This window comes from Crocodylus siamensis, chromosome 1, assembly GCF_052110815.1.
Source record: "Crocodylus siamensis isolate JL-2025a chromosome 1, ASM5211081v1, whole genome shotgun sequence".
Classification (NCBI taxonomy): domain Eukaryota; kingdom Metazoa; phylum Chordata; order Crocodylia; family Crocodylidae; genus Crocodylus; species Crocodylus siamensis.
The window spans coordinates 273,886,116-273,903,223 of NC_143395.1; the positions used below are offsets into that span (position 1 = coordinate 273,886,116).

A 17,108-nucleotide genomic window follows, 5' to 3' on the forward strand; every position below is an offset into this window, starting at 1 on the left:
CTACTTTTTTTGCCTGGTATGCATTCCATATGAAACCTTATACTGTAAAAATAATATCTGAAGCGTTTCTAGTGTTTCCTTGTACTCTTCCCCCTTTACAGACCTATCATGCATTGTTGTGCCAAATAAATAATTGGCTCCTTTATTAATATACTTCCCTATTTCATTCTTTAAGCATCTTTGTAAACACAGGAAGAGTGTTGTAGTATATGCTTTTAGAGAGCTATGATAGTACCAATTGAACTCAAATGTTCTCTGGCAGGGCATAAGAAAATAGCCAAAAATTCAAATGGAAGCATGAAGAAGGAAGAATGTAACCAAAATAAAAAGGGAGGTTTAAATGTGTACATTACAGTCATACTTCAAGTCCCCTGCCAGCATCAGGCTCTGTTGGGCTCAACTCTGCACAAAGTCATTGCTCAAAAATTTTACAATCTCAGAAGTGAAAACAAAAGAAAGAGAGGCACCATTACCAATGGCACATCATGAATTTGTAGTGTGCAGGTCCCTATCAGCATTAACCATTTTGGAAAATATGACGTTTAATATTTCTTTGTAACCAGATGGCTAACATCTCCTGTTTAAACTTTTTTCCATCAGGTGGATGAGGAGTATAAAAATCCTCACTCAGTGGATCGTGTCCCAGTTGGAAAAGTGCCTCATCTGTGGGGCCAATCTTTATATATCCTTGGTTGTTTGTTAGCAGAGGTAACTGTGTTTCTTGTAAAATAAGCAAGTTAATATTTTACATCACTTTGCAATCAATGAAGTATTGCCTAGTTCCAAACTGCTGTTGGTCAGGGACAATTGGTTCATACTTTCTTTAAGAAACAAGCCTGTGATTCTTGGGTAGCGAGAGGTTTATATTCTCTGTTTCTTCTGAGAGGATATGGAATGGGTCAGTCAGTTCACTGCACATATTCAATATGTGGTCCTAGTGACCTGTATGAGTTATAGATGCTCTCAGGTTTCTTCACCAGAGATCATTGCAACGTGGTCTGGGGCTCTCAGATTAGTGAATAGCAAATCTCATATTGTGAAACAAGAATGTATCAGCAGCAGGGCCATGGAGAAGACTGGCCAGATCTATTGCTGAGCCAGGCATTGGTCTCAAAGGGTATGAGGAAAGTCCAAGAGTTTGAGAGCCGTAAGGAGCATGGTAGGGAAGGAGTTACTTGCATATAAAAAGCTTGGAGTATATGAGGAAGGAGAGACCTTTGTAGGTTGAGTAAACCTTATGAACACCTCTCTGAACTGACCATCCAACTTCTAGGAGCCTACTAAATACATGGTTCAGGATACACATTTAGGTTTTTGGTGTAGTTGCAGAAAATGCCAGCATCGAAGGGCACCTATACATGTGCTCTGGGGTGGAAGGGTGTGTGTGTGTGGGGGGGGGCATAATTAGAGTGGCTCTTGAGAGCCTTCAGCATCTCATGTATTCAGCATCCCGCATTTCAAAATGGCCGTGGGGACACTTCAAAGGTCATTCAACAAGCTTTTGTTAAAACGCCCCTGTGGCCATTTTGAAACAAGGGGATGCTGAATACATGAGGCGCTGCAGCTTTCTGATTAGAACACTCCAGGAGACTTGATTAATGGCGTCAGAGCACATGTAAAAGTGCCCAAACAAATCAACTGCAAGACTTCCAGCTCCAAAATGCTGAAAGGAAGTTATACAACACTGAACTGTTTTCACAGTCACAACACTAAACTATTTTCTTGGAATTTCATTTTGCAGTAAGAAACAACCTAAAGTTTTATTTTACTATGCAAAATTTTCAGTAAGGAGCTAAAATGGCTTAATTTTTTTATTTAATTCTTTTACATATGAATTGAAGTTACAGGATTAGGATAAGGTTTTCCCATAAATGGAGATTTTCAGATGTGATTAAAGGTATTTTCTCCAATCTTTTTTTTTCTTTATTCCTCCTTTCTGTCTTTTATCCTAGGGATTTCTAGCTCCAGGTGAAATTGATCCTGTAAATAGGAGATTTTCCACTTCTTTTCAACCTGATGTTGTAGTACAAGGTTGGTGATTTGTATTTGATGCATTGTGAATAAAAGGAGATGTTATTAAGCTTACTTTAACCTCTCAGTAAAAAAGAAAGGCATAATTAAAAACAAAAAAAGCATCCTGGGGCATAGAGAGATTATTTGCTGTGAAATCTTACACTGCTGGGCATGCTTTTCTTCCTCAGTTGTTGTATGGCAAACAGACGCCGTGGTGATAATATCCAAGTGAGAGAAACTGTGACGTTGACCTTTTTTCATTCTACTAGTCTTCTTCCAAGAAGAAGGAATTAACGTCAATCCATTATTGTATTAAAATGCTTTTGTGAACAGTTGAATTAAATGGTTTTCACTTGCTTTCATCAGTTATTGAAAAGTCAAGCCTGTGCTGATTGCAGGGGTAGCCAATATGCCACTTAGTGTGGTGCATAAACCAAAATTTTTCCCTTCTGTCCCTGCCCTAAGAGGCCAGGTTTGGGTGGATGCAGGAGAGTTCCAGACTATCTTCACAGCTAGTGTGTGTGTGTTGGGGTAGGAGGAAGGTCCCAAACCTGCAAATCCAGTGCCTCTTTAGAGGTGGGGAACAAATTAGTCAGCAGAAAACAAGCATGCTGCTACTGACAAACTTCCTGCTACCTCTTAATGTTTCATAGAAGGATAAGAGGTTTTATCCTGATCATCACCAATACCAATGCTAAGGTTTGCCTGCCTGCCTTTGTGGTGGTATCATCTAGAAAGACCAGATTAGGGGGAAATAGCAGACTCCTGGAAGCTGATCAGCAGATAAAGCCTCATTTTGCTTTTTGCAGTCGTGTAGCTTCTGTTTTGTCAAGAGCAGCCTTTATGCCTCTTCTTCCTTGTGGCCCTAGCAGCTATCACTCTAGTTTATCTCAGCTGATACAATGGAGCCTGTGTTTTCTTCATCCTGTTCTCCCACACACACAGTTCTGGGGTAGTAATACAGATCACAAGCTGGCACCTGAGGTGGGGACTGTTCACTCATCAAGGATGGTTTCTTTGCAGTGTAGGGATGGGATATTGTTTCTCTTAAAGAATATTCATGAACACAGTCGTATGACCTAACAGGGCTGCACAGAGTATCTCCCAGTCCAGCAAACTGGCATATGTGGATCAAGAACTTGGATTATAAATTCCTCTGTGCAGGGACCTGGTTGTCTTCTGTCTTCATACAGTACTCATCACAGGAGGGCCCTGAGCAAGAACTGAGGTTACTTTTGCTGTATGTATAGCAGCATCTGGATCCCACTACTACATATGTGTATGTTGGCTAGTTATATCCTGTTACAACAGCAGAGAGAATTGGGGAAAACTGGCCAGGAAACTGAAGAATCAAAGATGCCAAATATTCCTGCAGCCCCAGTGGTATTCATAGTTTCTAGGGTCGGAAGGGACCTGAGTAGATCATCTAGTCCGACCCCTCCGCCATGGCAGGAAGTAATACTGGGGTCAAAAGACCCCAGCAAGATGTTCATCCAACCTCCTCTTAAAACCCCCCAGGGTAGGAGCCAGCACCACTTCTCTTGGATCCTGACCGTGAAGTAGTGCTTCCTGATATCTAGCCTAAACCTGCCCTCTGCCAGCTTGTGACCGTTATTCCTGGTCACTCCTGGCAGTGCATGGGGGAATAGTGCTGCTGATCCCCCCTGACTAATTTATAACAGGCCACTAGAACCCCTCTCAGCCTTCTCCTTTGGAGACTTGCCAGTCAAGGCAGAATATGACTGTTGCATTTGTAGATAGCCGGATGTTAGGAAGAGGCTATGATGGGTGGGGTCAGAACAAACAGCAGTAATTCTGATTAAAATAGCAAGTGCTCTTTTTTTGTACAGTTACTGTTTTGGCAGAATCCAATGAAATTAAGAAAATCTTGAAGCACCATGGAATCAATGTGCAGAGCATTGCTGACATCCACCCAATGAGGGTGCAGCCCGCACGAATCCTGAGTAACCTGTATACCAAGCTTGGTAGGTGCCATCACCAGTCTGTCTTGTGAAATCCATTATTTTTTCTTTTCCTTTCTCTTTCCTTCATTTCCCTGTTTTTAAGTGCTTTGCTTCTGGGATTTTCTAGAGCATTAAAGCATACATGTGTGTGAATGGCAAGAATACACGCTACCTAAATAAGACTAGGGATAAATCATCCAGTGTTGACTGCATCATATAAAGGGTCTGACAGAAGAACGTGTTTATTTTGCTTCCCTTAAATAGGATGTGCCGGATTCGAAGTAATGCACCTTTCCTATCAAGTTTCACAGTCTCACAGAAGCTGGTTCTGTTTGCTTTTGCAGAAACTGCTTTCAGAGGCAGGCTGGGGATAGGGAAAGAACTGAAAGGTGATAGGAACAGAGACTGGCCAGAATTCTCAACCTCTGTTCTGGAAAAAGGTTTTCTTACAAATCTGCATAAAAATGAGAAATTGTGAAATTTTCTACAGCCAGGATATTCTGATCATTTCTTCTGTCTTCCAGAAATATTAGACCATTTGTTTTGATTATCTTGAGTGCATTGTGTGACTGCCCATAACTGCACAGGGAATCCCAACCAGAGAGCCTAGAAGCCCTGAGAGCCCTGACTCCAGGTGAAGCTGTCAGGCATCCTGCTGGTTCAGGGATCCTAGAAACATCTATTACAGCTCAGATCTGATTTCTAAAGGCTTCCTGGACTAGAAGCTAAAATTGCAGTTGGAGTCGGGGCTCCGAGGATTTCTGGCCTCAGCTCTACAAGGGCCCTGGAAGGCCTGATGTCCCCAGGAGCTCCTCAGCTGGGGTGGTATGAAACCAAGCAGGTTTCTGTCAGGACCCTGCCTGTTCTTTGGTGAGCATGTGTCAGAACTGATATATAGTAGCTTCTGCCATTCTGCATTTTATGATGAAAACTAGAGGTGCACCAATACATAGATCCAATATCAGATCAGTACCGATATAAATAAAATTGTCTATATTGGCTGTCGGCCCAATGGGGCCAATAATTTGGCTGATAAATACCCGAGTTGCATGCAACCACGGCACAGCGTGGAACAGAGCCGGCAGCATGGAGAGCTGCCTCCTGCTGGTAAGTCAGAAGGGGAGCGGGGACAGGAGGGGTGTGGGGGGGGCCGCAGATCAACACCCACCATGGTGAGGGAGCAGGCAGAGACAGGCACTGCCCAGGTGGTAGTGGGGGGGTATGGCACAGAAGCACATCTCATGGTATGGGGGCAGCTCCCTGCTTGTACCATGGGAGGGGTGCCCCCAGATCTGTGTGGTGCAGGACAGGTAGCAGCTGCCGGGTGGAGCTAGCACTGTGCAGGACTTTTGTTTCCTGGGGCTGGGTTCAGAGTGGGCTCTGGTGATGCTGAAAGGAGGCTGCATCCACCCCAAATTTCACTGCAGCTCTGCTCCCAGCCTCATGCTGCTTCCCACTGCAGCCACAGCTGAACTCCCCTCCTGTACCCAAGCACCAGGAAAAGTTGGGGCTGTGCTGGGTGGCGGCACAGTGCTGGGAGCAGGACTGCGGTGAAATTTGGAGTAGCTTCAGCCTCTTCCCGGTACCGCTGGAGCCCGCTCTGACCTCAGCCTCTGGCAAAAAAAAGCCCTGTGCAGTGCCGGCTTCAGCTCCAGCTCCACCCCACAGCTGCAGCCTGCCCTGCATCATGCAGATCCCCTGCCCTCCCAAGCAGCAGCGGGAGCTGCCCCCACCCCATGACCCACGCCTCTGTCCCGCTACCCACGCTGGTTGGGCAGTGACTGCCCCTGCCCCGTCCTCTCCCCTCCCTCACCATGGGAGGTGTTGAGCTGCCCCCCCCCACCTCTTCCTTCCCCTTCCACCACTCAGGACTTACCACCTGATGGCAACTGTATTTGATATCAGATCAGTATGGGGCTGATATGTCTCCTTAAATATTGGCTATCAATATTGGCCCCAAAATCTCTATCGGTGTGCCCCTGACAAAACTGATTTATTCAGAAGATTCACACCTGGCTCTAGTTAGAACTCCAGTCCAATTGAACATTAACCGTGGACTTTTCTAATTATTACTGCCAGAGAGGTGTGGGTGTTTTGGAGATCAGGATCACAGAATCATAGGACTCTCTTTCCTTGGGAAAGTCTACTATGGGGGCGATTCAGCAACAGTAGGTCCTTTTTACCAGGGGCAGGGATCTCTGGCTTACAGGTAGAGCTTGAAGCAGCCTCAGAAGGTTTGTTTGATGATTCAGCTTGGGCCTTGAGCAAAATAAACCTTGCAGAAAAAATCAGAAAATCACTCATGCTGCTTGGAGGGAGAAATGAATTCTTATCTTCCTGATGGGTAGCAAGGCCTGGCTTAGGCCTAGATTTTATCTTACTTTGAACTGGTTTTCTTTTGCAAGTGGATGATGAGGTTAATTACATGCAGTGTTCTTTGTTTTAAACATCTGGTAATAATTGTAGATCATGTGCACTCCTTTTGTGGTGGTCATCCTTATGCTGAGCACTACCTGCACCCCATAGACAACTTGCCCTAAGAAAGGGTCTCTGATGAGTATGCAGAGAAAGACTCATTTAATTTCAGGGCCTATAGGAAATTATAAAATAGCACAATACACCTTAATCCCCTCTTTGCTCTTTGAAACTCCTTTCATGGGTAAGGGGCTGAGAATGGCAGATGATGACCCCTGCAGTGGCATCCTGTTCAAGGCCTACAAGCTGAGGGCTGTGAAAAGATGGTCGTCGTTCTCTCTTTTTTATCTTGCCTTCCAATCCCCCTCCCCTGTCCCAAGACCTGAGGAAGGGTTTTTAAAACTGCTGTTGTCTCTTTACGGAGCATCCCCTTCCAGCAGTGAACAATTTGTGACGTTTCCTGCAAGAGAAAGCTCAAGAAGAACTGTGTACATGCTTGCAGGACAACCCCAAAGAGATTAAAGATTCAGAAGGGTTCCTACCATGGGCCTTTGCTTAGAAAACTGTACCAGCCTGATATCACTGAAAATGATGGAGCAGGTACAACCTGGAGGATCCTGGTAGGGCTGTGAAATTTCAACAGGTGTTTTGTTTTGAAGCTGCTTCAACACGTTTTGAGCTCGAAACAGCGAAATTGAAGTGAATCAAAAGGCGTCAAAATGAAATGAGGGCACTCAGAATGTTTCGAAAGTTTCGGAACGTGTCGAGTTTCGAAGCAGCCGGGTGGCGGGAGGCAGGGGAGAGTCAGGGCTGTGCTCCGAGCAGCTCCATCAGCCCCATGGAGCACAGCCTGGCAGCTGGAGGCGAGCACAGCCCAGCAGCACTCCAAGCGGCTTCGCCAGCCCCATGGAGCTCAGCCCTGGCGAGCACAGCCCAGTGGCTGGAGGCTCCATAGCCCCACGGGGCTCAGCCTGGCAGTGGGAGGCGGTGGAGAGCCAGTGGCAAAGCCGCTCAGAGCACACCTCTGGTTCTGAGCACAGCCCTGGGTAGTGGCTCTCCCCCGCCTCCCACTGCCAAGCTCAGCTCCGTGGGGCTGGTGGAGCTGCCCATAGTGCAGCCTGGCAGCTGGAAGCAGGGAGAGCCAGGGCTGCCCTCTGAGCAGCTCTGCCAGCCCCACAGGGTTCAACCTGCCCTCCCAGTGCTGCCGGACTCCTCCTGGTGGTGCAGGCCCCCGGATCTGCATGCAGGATGACAGGAGGCTGCTGCTGCTGCCTGGAGCCAGCAGCAGCACCAGACTTCCAGTGCTGGACGTTGGCTGCTCCCAGCGCTGGTTCCAGGCAGCAGCAGCAGCTTCCTGTCATCCCGTGCACAGATCCCGGGGCCCGCACCCTGGGAGGAGTCTGGTGCAACCCCGCAGCCCTCCCAGGAGCACGGGCCCCCAGATCTGCACGCAGGATGACAGGAGGCTGCCGCTGCCAGCAAGTGACATGAGTTTTGCTTTTAGCAGTTTGAGGTGCAGTTTCCCAGAAACCCTGCATCTATCTCCTTGAAACATGGCAGGCTTCATGCCCTCAGAAGGGGCTACCATCGCTGGAATTTTCATCCAAATCAGACACAAAATGACAAAGTTATATGCATTTTCAGGATTCCCCATTATAGCCTATGAGCAAAACATGGAAACATGTCGAAACAGTGAAAGCGTTTTGACGAAACAAAATGGAATGGTGCTTCAAAGCAAAACACTGTCCCTTTCAAACAGTGAAGCAGAAGTCAAAATGAAATGGTGCTGTTTTGCACAGCCCTAGTTCCTGGCACCCCCCTGCAAAAAGTGAGTCGGCCACTTGCCACCCTGCCGCCGACACCACTGGCAGCATCTGCAGCCGGTCCACAATCACTGCTGGCTGTTGCCAGCAGTGCCTGCAGGTGGTCACCACCTAGCCCCACCCGCACCCCAGCGGCATCTGCAGGAGCTCTGTGCTTACTGCCACTGGGCTCCCACCACTGCTGCCGTGCTACCAGTGCAGCCATGCCCCCCCAACCCACTGGGGCACACACTGTTCATGATGTAAAGGGAACTTTAGACTCCATAAGCTGATTAAAATTATGGAAGAAACTGGCAGTAACACTTGTCGATAAATCTCTCCTAGAATTCATCATTGCTTACTATTCAAATACAATGTTTAAGGTGGATTATGGGATTGGTGGTGCCCTGTCTTTCGTTTCCCAACTAAAACAGGGGTACAATATGGATGTCAACTGGCTCTGCTACTTTTTAATCTGTTTTTGAATGATGTAAAACATGTGCTAACAGGGAGTCCATTCTATGCACCCCCAATATTGAGTGATTGTACCCTCTCTTACTTTATGCAGAACATGTGCTATTAATGTCACAATCCCAGATAGGCCCCCAAAGGTTACTAGATGATTTTCAACAGTAATGTGTCTCAAGTGGCTTGGAAATCAATAGTGCTAAATCCAAAGTACTGGTTTTTGGGAATGAAAAGAAGAGATGAGTATAGCTTTTATAGAAAAAAGAAATTAAAGGAGGTGTTCTCCTTTAAATAATTCAGAATTTATTTTAATAAAAAGCTGAGCTGAAAAAAACCATAAAAATGTCAGCATTAAAAGAATCCTCTGGTGGATTTTATCCTTTTACACTAAGATGGACAGAAGGACTTTACTGACAGTACGGAAGGGCTGTGGATCTAAGACAGAGTTCATTTTATTGTATGGAGCAGAACTGTGGGGTACTGACTTCATGGTTCTTTCCAAAATAGAATTTTAATTACTTTTCAATGTGGCTTTTATGTCTGCCAGACTTGGTGATGGGTGGAGATGGGAACGTTCATGCAATGTGAAACGGATCTGCTTTAATGTGAGCGCTTTAGTTCAATTAAGAGCTCTTATCAGAAAAAAAATAGAGCTTTTATCCCTATCAGGTACCCTAAGAAGTGTATTTTAGAAGTCTCTTCTCTTCTCTTCCAAGTAAACCATTGTTTGGATGGTTAAATAATATTTATACTCTCCTTCAGAAAAATGGACGGAGAAATATTTTGACTGTTACTCCATATTTTTCCCATATTTGAAACAAGATACAAATTTAAGAATTAAAAACACCAGAATGGAGACAGATATGCAAAAAATGACTTTTTTTTTTAACCAGACCTTCCTCTTTTTTTAAAAACAAAACCCTTTTTTTGGCTTGGAAACCTACGTATCTGAAGTACAAGCCCACAAACAATGAGGCCATTACAAGACTAAGTCACGCTGAGATCTGTAGGCATGATGGGGAGGTGGTAATGCATCCCATATTTGACCAGGATATGTTCTTGTGGGAGGAATGGAATAGGTTACTTAAATCACTGTTTGTGGTCTTGTTCGTTCTTTGAATAAATAAGAGGAAAATTGATCTCTCCCTTAGTGGAGAATTTTAAGTGCTGAGCTAATGGAAGGAAAAAACCCAATTCAACTCCTCTCTAACAACTTGCAGCCTGTCCTAGACCATGTAGGTGTATTTGCACTACTTGCACAAAGAATTAAGGACCAAAATCTATAGAATTCCCTGGGTTTGTTTTTTCTTATTCTGCTATTTTATATTGCTTCATGTTGTTTACTTTTACGTATCATCATTTATGTTCAGTTTTACTTTCATTCAGATTAGTAGAATGTGTAATTTTATTGTATGCTTTTACCAGTAACCACAAATCATGTCATTTTATTATCTAATATATAATTTTATTGTTAATTCTACTGTATCATTTTAGCAAAAGCTGTAAATCAACTACTACTGCTGCCTACTACTGCTGCTACTACTACTAAATATTACCCAAATACTTTCCTGTTAAGATGGCAGAACACTGGCAGTGCCCTTGTCTCTGTTTTTATCTGTAGCATGTTCTTGGTGTTATGCCTTGTAGTTGTGGGACTGTAAAGTGGCAGTTTTGGAGATTGCTTGGGGACTGGACTTTGGTTCCAGAGGCCCCTCCCTGTCTTAGGTTTGTATATTCCTAAATGCCAGTGAGAGCTTCATAGTTTTGCTGGAGTTACTGCTTGTTTTGATTACTACCTTTTTTTTTTACTGTCTTTGGGGCTTTGCTTCCTTCCTGATCGGATTTTAAAAACATTAAAGGCACCTTCTTGTCCATCCACACACCTGTCCAGTTGTCTCAGTAAAAGGTGACAGGGATATAATTTTTTTTCAATATAGAAATCTTAATACAAAGAATTATTACACAGACATAATTTGAAGAATAATAATTTGTAGTTGAAGACAGGTGCATACTATCATTGTCTTAACTTTTTATGGAGTTGTCATTTTTAATTCTAGAGCCTTAGACACTACTATTAAACACAGCAATTTCTGTGATGCACATTGGGGGAGGGCTGAACTTTCAAATAGCTCAACTCCCATTGTTCTTAATAGGAATTTCTGGAGGTTGAAGACTTATGGTAATTTAGTACTCATCTCTGAGGTCCTAATCCGAAGGCAGATGAAGTAAATGGGAACTGACTGAATCGGGCACATTAACATTCAGAAACCTAGGCGTGTATGGTACAGATACTATGATGACTGAGCGTGTGGAAACTTTGAGATGGATAGTAACAGTATACCAATTCTCAATTCCAGCTAATATATGCACAGCACGTATTTCTGACTGAGGATTTAACATTGGATTTAGCAGCACGCCATGTACAAGAATGGTATTTGAACTCTCCTTTTTAAGGAATTGGGGAAGGAAATCCCAGATACAATATTTTTATTATTACAGGGCGGAACAAGAACATGAAATTGAGTGGGCGACCATACCGACACATTGGTGTGCTTGGAACCTCCAAATTGTATGTGATAAGGAATCAAATATTTACTTTTACCCCTCAGGTGAGCATATGAAGCCAGCAAGAAAATTACTTCCGGCCTAAGCATTAATGAAACTCTGCTTTTCTATACTGTCCCTTCACTTTAGGTGCAGCAGGACTGATAAAGTAGCTATACTTTGCTTAGCTGTCTTATGGAAGAGGGAGGGCAGCCAGCTGGGAATGCTGATAAAGCTTTGTCCTTCCCTAACCAGAGTCCAGCTTCTCTAAGCTTTTGGCTCAGGGAAGGGTACGTGCAATCAGTAGTGCAAAGTCTCTGTTGAATCTTTGGCAACTACAATTTTGATGAGGACAATGAGATAAATAGTTTCTCAGAATTGCTGCTCAATTAGTTATTCATTCTACTAATGGCTTCATTTGAAAGTCATGTTCCAGCTGCAAATGTCAATAATTATAAGTATCACTTTCGGAAAAACAGAATCTGATTCCTGCCCCTCCCCCTTATTTTGTTGCCGTGGCTAGTAGTACCAAGGAAAGGATGTTTTCTATGTACTTGAATGTATATTACATGTCCTTTTAAATGCACATTTCTAACAAGAAGTTTGGATTTTGCAACAATGTTTTTATCTATTCTGTAAAATATTACGCTCTTAATTAATTATAGCTTTATCGTGGGTGGCTATAATTTAGCCTTGGAAAATTCTATTTGCCCAGAGCTAGTAATTTCTTTTATGGACAAATGAAATACAATTTCTTTCATTAATAATCAGGATGGTAAAAGATAGGAAAATGGATTTTATGCATGGGCTTGTACATTTTCACGGCAGTACTGTGCAAGGCCATGTTAAAGCTTTTTCCAAAGTGGTATGCCTAGCTCGTACTGAAGGAATGAAAGAAAATTGAAAATTTGAAAGCACTGGCACATACTTATATATATTTTTGTTGTTGTTGTTGCTGCTGCTTTTCTCCAGTTTACAGATCAGCATCATTTCTACCTGGCTCTAGACAATCGGATGATTGTGGAGATGCTCAGAACAGAGCTGGCATATCTCACCTCATGTTGGAGGATGACAGGAAGACCAACCCTGACTTTTCCCATCACTCATACAATGCTCAGTAAATTTTATTTCATTTCTTTGACCATCACAAGCAGAATAGATGTACTCTGGAGGTCCATAGAATGGTTATGTCCTACTGGGTCTGTAGCCAACAGCACACAAAAAAATGACACATTTGTGTCTTGATGTGTCTCTAACATTTGTGCCCAGCCACTTTTTGACTCCTTTGAAATCTGTCATGGACTTTTGAGAGTTGTGAGCTGTCCTCATAGCTCCTGGCCTGTCTTGAGCCTATGCCTCACTTGCATTGAAAAGGACACCTAGTAAACCACTGAGCTGGCCTTGTGTATCCTTTAAGAAAAAGTTTCTAAATGCCAAGTTTGAGTACTAAAGTCAGCAAAAATCTTAACCCCATAATTGTGCTACTGATAGTGGAGACATAACCAGTGAGTTGGATTCCATTTTCAAATAAAAACTGTTTTAGTAGGAAGAAAACTGGTCATATGAAAATGTTCAAATGATCTTTTTAAATGTATTAAATAGGAAATTATTTTCAGACCCTATAAACTTTCATTTTTCTTTTTAGTTGATGATGGTTCTGACATTCATCCATCAGTTCTTGCCAGCGTAAGAAAATTAGAGGATGGATATTTTGGAGGGGCTAGGTAATGTCACTTTCTAAAATATATTGTTAACTTTCTTTGAATTAGGTCTTGCTTAGTCCTTGGTAGAAATAAGTAGAGCGTAGGCCCACTGCACTGGGGTGAATTTCATCCTGAATTTGCTGCTGGTTGGATTGATAAATAATAGCAAAGGACAGTTCTTAGTAAAACTTTAAGTATAATCAGACCCATAAATATAGTACCGATAGTCTTTATGAAGAGAATAATATTTTGGGATTTCCAAGACTGAAAGTTAGACTTTAATTAAACATCATTCTTGGGTGTTTGAGATGAGAGTTAGTTTTATTTTTAAGAAGCATGGTTTAAAATGGAATGATCCTAATTGAACATAATTATTCAATTATTATTAATATGTGTTGTATATGCACATATATACACTTCCTATTTTTTTTTACATAAAATAATGTAAAATGAAACTCATACTACATTATTTTAAGTATACATTCTGTTGTTTTTTCTATTAGATTTGCCACTTTCTGCATTTTCCTAAGAGGGAAATCCACTTTATATCCCAGTTGCAGCATTTCATTTTTATTAAAGTGGCTCCAACTATGGTGAATGAACCCTTGTCAGCCCCACTGGTATGTTTGGGATATGGAATTTTAGTTCTTCAGCATACGGGTGCTCTCACTATATGAATGCACAGCACCTTTGCAATAGTGTAGCTCTAGTCTGGTTTTGGACTGCTACCAGTGTTATATGAATACATAATAACTAAGAGTAGTAGAGGCAGGGTTTTCTTGTGACAACCTTTTTATATCAACTATATAGCTGGGAAATACGTTGGACAAGCTTTTAGGTACAAATGCCCTCCTTGAGGTCCCCTTGCCTCTTGTACACTTCCTAGACCATCACATCTACAACAACCCTCCAGCCCTACTATAACTAGAGTAGTACCCACTTAGGTCTATGACTCTTTTCTTGGCATGTTTATTGCCTGGCACCAATTTTTGTTTTCCTTTTTATCAAGTGTAGGACTAGTTGGATTTTGAAGAGGTTTCTAGGGCTGTTGAATGAAACTCAATGCCTATACACTTCTGTAGATGTTAATTCCTTCTGGCATACTTCCCTTTTTGCAGGGTGAAGCTAGGCAAACTGTCAGAATTTCTTACCACATCATTCCATACGTATTTGAGCTTCCTGGATCCGGACTGTGATGGAAAGCTCTTTGATGATTCTAGTGAAGACTATTATAGTTCTGAAAGTGGATATGAATGTGAAGGCTATCCAGAAGATTTCTATGATAAAGGTAACACTATTTATCTGAAAATATTTATAAGAATGGGAGCTAAAATAACTCATGTTTACATTAGCACAGAATTTGGAGAGGACAAAAATCTCAGTTTTTGCTATTTATATGCACAGGGTGGTTTCATTCAGTTGTTTATCAGTCTCGTATGCTAATACGATGATGACAGCACTTTCACATATTGCTCCAAGTAGTCATCTTGTGCACGTATGTTCTTTCTAAACCATTCGTAGGGGCATTGACCAGGAAGGTGAGCCTGTGCAGGTAAGGTCACTCATAAAACCCCTTTACTTTTATAAGGGAAAAAACGAGGACATGGTCTTTAGAAATGTTGGTTACATTTTGTTCCCCTACTACCCCCAAGTTATTCAGTTTTTAAAAAATAGTTGACAGTGGCACTTGCCTGCAAAATGTCTGGCCTTTGTCTTTTTGTATCTCTCATTTTTGCCTTTCATTAGTTTAACTGTAATATCTTAAAAAAGGAAATGCACATCAATTTTTCCAGTTGTTTAATTCAGTCTACCTTTTCCTTCCTGTGCTTCCTGCCAGAAAGCCAGGATGAGCTGGACCAGTACATAAATGATATGCTGCAAAGTACAGCACTCAAGTCGTACCTGCCTCCAATCTCAAGGACTGCTGATCACCCCCATGTGTTCAGTGCTGCACATTCCACACAGGAGATCTTGTCAATCATGGCCAAAGCAAAGGGGTTGGATATTCCAAGTATGTTCTCCCATATTTTTTTTAACTCTGTTGGTTCGAGGTAAATTGTGTAGCTCCTCTTAAATAACAGAATTTGAGAAGCAGTGATGCAAATAAATTGTCATTTACCAAGAATTAAGAAGATCATGCGTTCCTTTGTTTTCAAAGAGGTTACTATGTTTGTTGTTTTGTTAAACTGAAGCTAAATTAAACGCTTGGACAACATGAAAGCAGATGTAACTGGGTCTGTTGGCTGGAATTATTTTATACTTGTGTTTGCAGGTAATTATTATAATCAAGTCACAATTACTGGTTATATTGTGAAGATGTTTGCAGCATATTACTATACAGGCAGTCCTCGGACTTACAACACAGTTGGTTCCTGAAAACCACGTCTCAAGTCGAAACGTAACTCAGAACCAATTTTCTCATAAGAAACAATGTTATAAATGGGGGATTGGTTCCTGAAGCAAGGCCCGACACCCTACTTTCACTAAAAACACCCCAGAATTTTGTACTTGATTAATTATAAATGAGTAATATAGCTACATGAATGTATTTATTCGTATTGTAAATAACAATCATATTGATTTGGAAGGACTTCTTTGAGGTGACTTTGCTGGACTTTTTGAAGGGCTCTTGGTTGGACTTTTTGTAGGGTTCTTGGCTGGAGTCTTCCCAGGAGTCTTGGCTGCAGGTTTTTCTGCAGTCTTGTCTGCTTTCTTAAAGAAAGCGTCCAAGGAAGTTTGGGCAGATTTTCTCCAGGGAGATGAACGAAATAGCGAACTTGTTCGCTGGCGTGGCATTGCATTGGATCAAGTGTTGTAAAGTCGAAACTGGAATCAGAAAGTTGAAACAGGGTGTCAATTTATAAATGATGTAAGTGTGAAAAGTTGAAACTCGAAACGTTGTAAGTCGAGGACTGCCTGTTCTCTGGAAATTAGATATAGATAGATATAGCTATATAATATATCTATTATATTATAGATTATATATGTATAATATATAATTATCTATAAATATAACTATATGTAGATATAGATGTATATCTGTATCTAATAGCTATATAATCTCTATATAGATATAATATAGATATATATATATATATATATATTTTTTTAGTAATTTGTGAAATGGATGTTGTTAATGCCAAAAAATACAAATAGATTTTAATAAATTCCAGAAATAGAAGGACAAGTGAAAAATGTGACTGTTAAAAATAATATAGTAATAATATACTGACTGTATCCAGGAACCATTCAGTTTTATCCATTTTCTGTGTATAAATAGGCATGTAATCAACATAGTGCGCCTTGTCAATTTGAAGTTAATGGAAGGGTTCTCATTGACTTTAGTGGGCATTGGAGCAGGTTCCATATAAATAATGTATAGGTTAATATTGTCCACGTTTACTGAGCTTTCTTCTTTATCTTTTATGTATAGTCTGTCCTGGACTGTGAGAAACAGTGTGAAATAAACAGTGTATGTGCTTATCTTAGCTACTAGGTTGGTAGTACAGTATTTCACTCTCCCTCTGACCTGTGTTCTGTTGTTTTAGGCTGTTTGCCTCAATGAGGGCTACTTATGCTTACAGTTTTAAGTACATGCTTCAAATGCATGGCTTAAATTGGGTCAATAGATTTTAACATTTTTGAGGAGCAGGCTGTCTCTCAGTAGACACTAGGATAGCATAATGCAGCCCCTGGGCTCCCTGAGCCTTTGGGCACCATCAGATCATAAATCATATTGGATCAGCTTGTGCTAAAGAAAGGAAGACAAACTGCTGAGGAGTTTTCTTTGAAGCTGCATGTGCCATGGCTTTCTAGAGGTGTTTTTAACACATTTACCTCATAATTCTTTTTACATGGGTGTTTGCATTCCTTCTACATGTTTTTAATAATAACGTTTTTGCTTGCTTGGCTTTTCAGATGTTTCCATGTCTCTCCCCACCAAAGTTTTAAACACTCACCGGAAATCTCTCAATCTAGTTGATTCCCCACATCCACTTAAATTAAAGGTAAGCTGCTTAAATGTTTATGCTACACATAAGTGGTAAGCTGTAGAGTTGGATTTGGAATGATTACGTGGCTATTAGAGGATTCCTCTTTGTTTGGATATTACTTAACTGTACATTATTGTATTAAATGTTTCCTTTTGTGGCTCTGAAACAAATAGTAAAATAACTCGCACTCACCTTTCAGGGGCAAAT

At 41.7% G+C, this 17,108-nt stretch overlaps 1 protein-coding gene across 7 annotated transcripts in view; it reads left to right on the top strand.

Moving 5' to 3' along the window:
- PHKA2 (phosphorylase kinase regulatory subunit alpha 2) overlaps positions 1-17,108 on the top strand; it is a 67,067-nt gene that overhangs the window by 22,677 nt on the left and 27,282 nt on the right. For all 7 annotated transcript variants that reach the window (XR_016444173.1, XM_090062769.1, XM_090062726.1 and 4 more), the window contains 9 exons: positions 601-708; positions 1,953-2,031; positions 3,864-3,998; positions 11,162-11,271; positions 12,179-12,323; positions 12,852-12,930; positions 14,028-14,197; positions 14,747-14,920; positions 16,828-16,916. Coding sequence is in view for 6 of the 7 variants with exons in the window: in XM_090062769.1 (XP_089918895.1) it covers positions 601-708; positions 1,953-2,031; positions 3,864-3,998; positions 11,162-11,271; positions 12,179-12,323; positions 12,852-12,930; positions 14,028-14,197; positions 14,747-14,920; positions 16,828-16,916 (1,089 nt within the window). In the remaining variant the exon portion in view is untranslated. The remainder of the gene's footprint in view (positions 1-600; positions 709-1,952; positions 2,032-3,863; positions 3,999-11,161; positions 11,272-12,178; positions 12,324-12,851; positions 12,931-14,027; positions 14,198-14,746; positions 14,921-16,827; positions 16,917-17,108) is intronic.